General features: G+C 33.1%; 1 protein-coding gene across 1 annotated transcript in view; it reads left to right on the top strand.

Moving 5' to 3' along the window:
• LOC108550676 (methyltransferase-like protein 16 homolog) overlaps window positions 1-9,957 on the top strand; it is a 197,826-nt gene extending 187,869 nt beyond the window's left edge. Inside the window, exons 2-4 of the mRNA XM_017904481.1 lie at window positions 9,085-9,216; window positions 9,288-9,424; window positions 9,846-9,957. Coding sequence (XP_017759970.1) covers window positions 9,085-9,216; window positions 9,288-9,424; window positions 9,846-9,957 — 381 coding nt within the window. The remainder of the gene's footprint in view (window positions 1-9,084; window positions 9,217-9,287; window positions 9,425-9,845) is intronic.

The raw sequence follows: 9,957 nt of genomic DNA, 5'->3' as shown, positions 1-9,957 counted from the left end.
CATAGAAAACTCAATCAATTTTAACAAATCTTAATTTTGTAGGAAAATAGAAAAATTCTATGAAAATTTTATTTTATATATAACTGTATATATAATTATAAAATAATGGGTTGTTAGTTTTTTATAGATATAACTTTACTTATATCTAATAAAATAAATTAAATATTCCCATTATTTTAAACCACAATGAAATAATTTTAGCAAATCTGTATTTTGAAGAAAAAGAGAAAAATTCTGTGAAACCATTATTTTATATATAACTGTATATATAATTATAAAATAATGGGTTGTTAGTTTTTTATAGGTATAATTTTATTTATACACAGACACATATATATAACAATTTTAATATATATTTATAGGAAACTTAATAAATTTCCCATTATTTTAAATCACAATGAAATAATTTTAACAAATCTTAATTTTGTAGAAAAAGAGAAAAATTCTATGAAAACTTTATTTGTTACATAACTGTATATATAATTATAAAATAAAGGTTTGCTAGTTCTTTATAGGTATAATTTGACTTATACACACAATCACACATATATATAACAATTTTAATATATATTTACATAATAATTTTATTTATATATATATAGGAAACTTAATAAATTTCCTATTATTTTAAACCACAATGAAATAATTTTAACAAATCAGTATTTTGTAGTCGCACATATGAAACTTAATAAATTCCACATTACCCCCAGAGCGAAGTTGCTTCCAAGAGTACAAACATTCCACTCACTCGAGTATCCCCAAATAAACTACCAGTCGTTAAACACAGTAAACCCATGTTACCGGAATGAAACCGAAAGTCGGGCATTTAAAAGAAAAAGTCGCAACGGCCTCGTCTATTGCATTTTAACACACATCCCATAATTAACAAGATAACCAACGTCACGGCTAACATAATGAGCAACATCTAATTAATTCTCCTTACGAGCAACCTTAATCCCACAGCTTGTCGGACAAACACCAAAAGAGAACACCGAAGCCCGCGAATTTTTCCAACCTTGGGCGTGGCTGTCGTTTCCTAACAATAATCGTAATCCGTACACTTCATTGCACTTTAAAAACCCTGTCAATTTTCTCTCGGATACCAGCCGACACGGAAAATTACAGGCCCGGTGGCACTGCTATCGCGCGTCCTATTACCGGCTGGCTGGGACGTTTTAATTGGACGCCATGCAGAAATTTCCATTTGCATGCGAGTACCGCGGGAAAATATGCGACTCTTGACTTTTTAACGTCCATGTGCCGCAGGTATTTGAGGCTACTTGGTGTTTAGATCGGCGAACGCGCCGCTCGTGCATGCTTAATGCAATCTAAGTGGACGTTTTCGTCCTGGAAGACACGGAATTATCTTTTATTACGATCTCCGTGTTCCATAGTGTATTTTAATTTGTCCGTATATTCGGATCTGTTACTGTAAACACTGTTACAATTTCTCACTGTTGTCTTTTACCTTTTCTCGTTTGCTTATATTCCCCAGAGTGCGGTTGAGTTTAGTATCTGGACTGGTTGCTGGAATTTAATTAATTATTACATGGAAAATTGGAATTCTTTAAACGTGACTCACGTATTTGTGTAGAATTTTCTATTTCATAAAGGTGATATGAATTAGGCGAATAATTTAATTACCTGAGTAAGTTTATTAATCATTTTTGGAGTAATTTAAATTAATTAAATTTAATGAAATGTGGCATTCATGGTACATATTGTTTAATTTTAATTTTCTTAAGTGTGAATTATATGTGAATAATGTACAATGATTTGTCTTTTTTGAAGAGGTATGTTAGGTGCATAGATTGATTAGGCTAATTTATTTGGAACGATGATGTTTGGATAATTGGCAATTTTTTAAGTATGACCTGTATGTAATGTATCAGAGATACAGAAATTTCTTTCGTTCATGTACATTTATATATAAAGAGTGTATTATATTATGGCACTTTATTATGCTTTACTCGTACTTTATTAAAGTGTCCCTTATTTGCATTTCGAATTACACTCTCACCTTAAATTTGAAATTTTAATAAGTATTTTATTCTCATATACATAAATTAGTTTAAATATAAATACCAAAATAATATGTAACTTTTTGTAATCAGCAATTAAGTGAGCTGTAATAAATTATGCTTGCTAATTTATGATAAAGAGTTAACTATTTTCAGATTAATTTTTCCTAAAAATATTTCTCTAAGCATTTTAATATTTTAATATTCAAATATTTAATACTTAACACGATATTATTTAGTATTGATATTTAATATAATTATCATTCAGTGCAATAACTATTATTTACCATAAATATTTTATTATCCAAATATCACTATTAAAATAATTATATTACCTAAGATATCAACTAAATTAAATCATAATTCGTCCCCTCTCGTCCCCCCAAAATACATAAATAAGTTTAAATATAAATACCAAAATAATATGTAACTTTTTGTAATTAAAAATTAAGTGAGTTGTAATAAATTATGCTTGATAATTTATGATAAAAAGTTAACTATTTTCAGATTAATTTTTCCTAAAAATATTTCTCTAAGCATTTTAATATTTTAATATTCAAATATTTAACACTTAACACGATATTATTTAGTATCGATATTTAACATAAATATTTTATTATCCAAATATCACTATTAAAATAATTATACTACCTAAGATATCAACTAAACTAAATCATAATTCGTCCCTTCCTCGCTCTCCCAAAATACATAAATTAGTTTAAATATAAATACCAAAATAATATGTAATTTTTTGTAATTAACAATTAAGTGAGTTGTAATAAGTTATGCTTGATAATTTATGATAAAGAGTTAACTATTTTCAGATTAATTTTTCCTAAAAATATTTCTCTAAGCATTTTAATATTTTAATATTCAAATATTTAATACTTAACACGATATTATTTAGTATTGATATTTAATATAATTATCATTCAGTGCAATAACTATTATTTACCATAAATATTTTATTATCCAAATATCACTATTAAAATAATTATATTACCTAAGATATCAACTAAATTAAATCATAATTCGTCCCCTCTCGTCCCCCCAAAATACATAAATAAGTTTAAATATAAATACCAAAATAATATGTAACTTTTTGTAATTAAAAATTAAGTGAGTTGTAATAAATTATGCTTGATAATTTATGATAAAAAGTTAACTATTTTCAGATTAATTTTTCCTAAAAATATTTCTCTAAGCATTTTAATATTTTAATATTCAAATATTTAACACTTAACACGATATTATTTAGTATAGATATTTAACATAAATATTTTATTATCCAAATATCACTATTAAAATAATTATACTACCTAAGATATCAACTAAACTGAATCATAATTCGTCCTTCTTCCCCAAAAAATCATATAAGAACACGTTATAAGCTGGATTTTGGGTCGATTTATACCGGGTGCACCCTCAAGAAAGGAGGAATATACATTAACTTTCGTCAACATAAATTTCCACGATATTTTTACCGCGATATAATTTCAGAGCCTTAATGGCTCATCTTTCTTCCAGCAGGCTGAAATTTAATAAAGACGGTGACACGGTTGGTGTGCATTATAAAGAACGTTTAACGACCACGAAGGCGGATCTGTCATTTAATTAAAATTTCGATCGCTGCAACGTGCTTCCTCTACTTCGTATAAATTCCACTCGCCTTTCCTTTGTCCTCGTAATATACCTGAGCTCTAAAAGCGGCTCACCGCGTCCTGACTCAATAGCAACGATAACAGTGTCGTTCGTGAAATTTATAAACGCGTGCAAATTATCGTCGAATGTCCCAAAATTGCAGTTCCACTCCCGCCATGTAATGTGCTTTACGACCGACTCGTGGTTCCAGCAGGGAAAAAAAGCACAATAATTTGCTTTGTAACATGGAAAACCTACACAGAGATAATAATAATACACCGTTGCAACGGTTTGTATGATGATAATAAATAAATATAACAGTCACGTCGTAATATTAAAATCAAATTTCGAGCGTTTTGCTCGATTTCGTGGGGAATCGACGATGTCAAGAGACAAGGAGTTCGAGTGATCGATTATTAATCGTAAAAATCATTTTCCGATCCATAGTCGAACGAAATTAGGATCGTTTCCTTTATTTTATAATCATTCTTCCTGCTCCTCGCGATTTTTCCACGGTATGAATAAATTCGCAGAACGTATCAAGGATACTGTTGTTGTTGAATAGCATACTGATGGATGATGGTTTCATGGCATAGGCGTAGTTGGATTAACGACAGATAGAAAATGATCGATGATTCGTCGTGCGTCGTTAATTTTATCGTGATTTAAATTAGCATTGGGGATTAATTGCTCGATTTTTTTTTAGAAAGAGAGAGAGAGTAAACTGAATTTTAGATTTATCGATGCACTATATCGAGACGAAATGCGAAGTCGAATTAAAATTCGTGTAAGAGAGAAAAAGAATATTCATTTATCGCGTCGTAAAAGTTTTGTATTATTTAGGTACCGAAATTGAAATGTAATAAACAACTTAGGGAATACAGAGTGTCTCAGTTTCTATAAAGCTTGTCAATTAAAAGAGACAGAAAAATGTCATATAAAAATATATTTATGGGGTCGTAAATTAAGAAACCATGAATATATAAAAATGAGACGAAAATGTCGTATAAATATTGGTTTATGTGGTCATAAATTGAAAAAACCATAATAAAAATATATATATGAGAAACGATAATGGATTTACTTTCAATGAAGCACAAAATATTATTTAACAAACCTTCGCATTTTATATTGATTTATTACAGAAGTTATTACGAATGTAATAATTTTCAAACTTCTGTGTATTTTTTATCTTTCAAGATATACATAGATACTAAACTTAAAAATAGGAAATTTGAATAATTTGCCTAAAGCCTATTTTTATTTTTAATATATATATCTCAGAAGGTAAAGAACAAAGAAAAATTTATAAAATATTCTTCCTTAGAAATAATTATACAAAAAGATGTACAATTGGAGTAACCCATAGGGCTATAGGGTACACTTCATACAATACAAAGGAATAAAAATTCCCATTCCGATTCACATCTTTGTCCACTACAAACCACCATCCCCAAATATCATGAATAGCACCACAACAAAATAATTATTTCAATACCTTCCCATTTCATATAATAAAGTACAAGTTTAAATATTAATACCTGCCTATTAACACTGACCAATAAGGACAAATACAGTCAATCTTCTCTCTTTAAAAAATTCCCATTCCGATTCACATCTTTGTCGACTACCAAAATCACCATCTCTAAATATTATGAATATCACCACAACAAAATAATTATTTTAATACCTTCCCATTTCATATAATAAAGTACACGTTTGCATTGATCTTCCTCGACTACCAAACCACCATTTCCAAATATCATGAATACCACCGCGACAAAATAATTATTTTAATACCTTCCCATTTTATATAATAAAATACACGTTTGCATATTAATATCTGCCTATTAACACCGTCTAATAAAGAGAATTACACCCAATCTTCCCCCTTAAAAAAATTCTCAATCCGATTCCCAACTTTGTCGAATACCAAAACCACCATCTCCAATTATCATGAATACTACAGCGACAAAATAATTATTTTAATACCTTCCCTTTTCATATAATAAAGTATACATTTGCATATTAATATCTGCCTATTAACACCGTCTAATAAAGAGAATTATATCCAATCTTCCCTCTTAAAAAAACCCCATTCCGGTTCGCATCTTCCTTGACTACCAAACCACCATCTCCAAATACCATGTTCCGTGCCTGTACTCGCGCCGCCAGCGCCCTCTGATTTATTCCGAGGGGATGCGCGCGCATCGGCGACGCGAGCCGCATCGCGTGGAATCGCAGGTGCACGCTCCGATTGCTCCGAGTACGCCACCGTTCGGCCAATAATTGGCTCCCGATTATGATATACGGGGCAAAATAATTCGAACGCGGTTGGACCGGTTGCTCCGGGCCGAGCAATGCCATGATTCATCCTTGACTCAGGGGAGTTAACCACCGGGATAATTGTAGCCCCGGTTAGCATTATCATCGGGGCCCGAGATAACGCGCAATCAGGATGAAATTCTCGTTATTTACGCCCGGTGTGCCGTAAGTAATGCCGACGATACGGTGAATCCGAAAGCGCAGATTGTTTCGATACGGCCACGACGAATGGCGCTTGATTCGCGATGCACCGAGAGGAGCCATGCAATTTGCCGCGATTGTGATGTTAGGCTGATTTGAGGCTGCGCGTGTCCGACGCCGGAATTAACGGCGACGTTCTTAAGACCGCGAATTTCGCGTGTGGGGTTCAAGGATGCTCGGCTGAAATCCATTCCGTGAATGATGAGGCTTGGATACCTTTGGAACATAGTTTCTCGTCGGTTCCTTTTCACTTTAGCGTTGTATATGCATTTTTAGTGACAGTTACGGAGGATTTGTCAGGATATATGTACCTAGTGAGGCTATAGAAACTGGTATCGGGGATAAAACGTTTTGGTGTAGTGGTAATTTTAATACGATCGTGTAAATAAAGGTAGGAAACGATTCAGCGAGTAAAAATGAGCAAAAGAGAAGGAATAACATTTTTTCGTTCGAGGCTTCAGTACCAAAATAATCGATCCTCAACTTCCTGGTGCACACACGCAATATGGCTACCGACGGAGCGCCTACGATTAGAAATTCGACCTCGATTTTCTCAAAAACGAAGTCTCGAATGGAAAAATTTTATTCTTCATTTTCGACTCGCTTTTTGACGTAGAATCGCCTCCTTTTTTCCCGTACCACCTTATCGTGAAAATAATTCCGAATGAAACCAGGGAACAACGAAATATCACTGCTGAGAGATATAAAATCCACACTCGATGGTGGATAAAATCTTTCAACCATCCAATCACGTTATTTCCTATTTGATTTTTATATTTGCCATAAACCACGAATATCAAAAGCACGAATATCGGAAACTTTTGGACGACAGTGTAACATGTTTAACAACCTCGTTCAAAGAATCCAACGCTCATTTCGCCATTTAAATTCTCTGCTAATAAAACGCTTATTTAAAACACTATTAACCCCCGAATAGCCGGCAACTAAACTGCTGTCATCAATCAGAAGCTTTTAAGCCACTTAAAGGAGTCGCGATTCGCTCGCCAGTTTCTGCCTTAAATACCCTCCGCTTCAGCCCCATAACACGCAATTAATAGCAGGATCAAACGATCGGAATGCCAAACAAACAGGTCTTTACTATGAAAGGGACACGGCGATCTACGTCGAAGAAAGTCGTAAAACACTTCGAGCAGCCAGGCTTTTTCTCCATTTTTCTCCACCGGTACGACGTCCATTGCCAAAACGTGTCTCCGGACCGCATACCACTCGAACCCCTAACTTTTTCATGCGAATGGCATCCGCCGGCCGGCGAGTTCGCGTTCCGTCGATGAAATATACACCGCTGAGTATACATTGTGTGCCGAAATGCCGGCGGCCATGATAATTGCTCTTTCGATGCACGTCCACCGCGTCCTGCTTTATGTGACGTTTCAATTTCGTATATCACGAGTAACGCTGTTAGATGGTTGCCGGGGCTGGTAACCGGGATTTGCGCATGGAACGCTGGAATAGGTCGATGATCGAGATTTGTGAATTAACGGAAGACGCAGCAGGATTAAGCATCGAGAGTCACGACACCTACTGCTGCTCATGGGTAGCCCTCGATGAAGCGGCGAGACGGGTCAATTAAAGTAATTGCATGAATATGCAACGCGACCCTTTATCGGCCTCTTATCTCGTTATCTTCGCATTTCGAGATCAGATGGATTTAACGTGCTCATTGACGAACTGGTGGGAAAGAAATGTTGGTTGAGTTAGGTTCGTTGGGTTGCTTTGGGTATGAAATTTGGGTGAGGTACAGGGAAGTTCTGGGAAAACTGAGGTGGATGGAAGGGAGGAAGGAAGGGAGGAAGATTATTTTTTATTTGGATGTAATGATAGGGTATGAATTGATAATACTGATATTAGAATTGTAAAGTGAGTTGAAAGGATTGGTGAGATGTGTTTTATTTCTGCGATTAGTGATTTTCGTAAAATTTATGTTTATAATGGTTCTCGTTCGAATTGAAATATTATGTAGTACTTTTTATATTCTAATTTATTATTATTATATATTTTTTATTTTCTAGTTTGTTCTCTTGTATTGTCTTGTATTTATTATATAGTGGTTGTAAGCTCTCACTAGTGTTATTAAAAGTGGTAATTTTAATTGGTTTCGTATAGAAATTTTATTTTATTTGTATTTTCTTTCAAAATTGGTTTGTTTTCGACAAGTACCCTTTCTATGTTTGCATATATGCACCGCAGTAGAGTTGGCAATCCATGATCAGGCGCGGTGCAATGTGCCATTCTCTGGCAGCAAAGTGCCGTTCCCTTACGGTGAACGGAAGAACCTCATTCACAACCAACCGACTAGGCTTTGTAAGTACGTATTTACATTCATCAAAAGACCAATATTGTTTAAATCGGAAAAATATAACTAAAATTTTTGCGAAAAACAATATTTTAATTTCTATTAAAAAAGAAATATCAATTCTCAAATATCGAAAATTAATATTAAATAGTTTTGGTAGAATGTTAGCTATCTATATCACGTGATATTTATATTCTACAAAATCTGTGAAATAAGAAATAATTAGAAAATTATTTATGAAAAGCGATATTATAGTATATAGTAAAAACTACTTTCTTCTCTTCTCAATATATATTTTATTTAAATTATGTCATATTTATAATTTTTATTGACAATTTTTACTAATGCAAGGTTAATTATTTACTTTTCAAAAGTGCTTCAACATTTTCACTAAAATCTCAATATTCAAAATCCCCAATAACATACATGGTTTGTATATTCAAATCTCTGCAATACCTTCTCACAGCAAACCCTGTAATAAATTCAAATTTAACAACTCCTTTCTAAAATAATTAATTATTTCTCTTCTATTCCAAAAATAATATCACTGTCATTAACAAAAAATCCAATATCGGAACTCAGAACTCAGAATTCAGAACCCAGAACCCAGGACACAGAATTCAGAACTCAGAACTCAGAACACAGAAGTCAGAAGTCAGAACTCAGATCTCAGAGTTTAAAATTCGGAACCTAAAACTTAAAACTCAGAACTCGGTATTCAGAACTCAGATCTCATAATTTAGAACTCAAAACTTACGACTAAAAGCTCAGAACTGATATCTCAGAATTCAGAAATAACAACTAATCCATACAATGGATATGGAATATCTTCGACGACCAGAGGCATGATGGCAGTTTCAAGGAAAAAATTAGAGAAAGCGCTGGACGATCCTCTCGAGAAGGCAGTGTTGTGTCAAACTTGGTAGCCAGAGATCAGAGGAAGTCATTACATGTACTCACTATATACACACATATACTCATCACTGTGAAACCAACAGCTTTCTTCGCATAATCTTATTTTGATAACAAATATAGTTACGAAATTTATTTTATGAAACCTACGAATTCTAAAGTACCTCATTATTAACCACCTAACGATAAAGAAAATTAACAAAAACATCACAAGGTAAAAGAATATTATTAATTATTTAATTAGATCTACAAAGTGAACAATAGCTCCACCAACGAAACGAAAGTAACTCGCCAAATCTCATTATCGACCACGCAACAATAACAACAGCAACAGTGACAGCGACTGAAAAACAAAATAAAACAAAAGAAAACAGAGAAAGGCAAAACAAATCAAAACAAGGCAATAGCCATATCCATATCCATATCAATAGCAATAGCAATAACGACGCCGACAATAACAACAACGACAATAACGACAACGACCACAACAATGACAACAATAATAACAGTAATAATAATAATAATAAAAATGTCATAAGGTGA

This window comes from Eufriesea mexicana, unplaced genomic scaffold (assembly GCF_001483705.2).
Source record: "Eufriesea mexicana isolate 0111107269 unplaced genomic scaffold, ASM148370v2 scaffold2948, whole genome shotgun sequence".
Lineage (NCBI taxonomy): Eukaryota > Metazoa > Arthropoda > Insecta > Hymenoptera > Apidae > Eufriesea > Eufriesea mexicana.
This window is presented reverse-complemented; position numbering and strand designations above follow the sequence as displayed.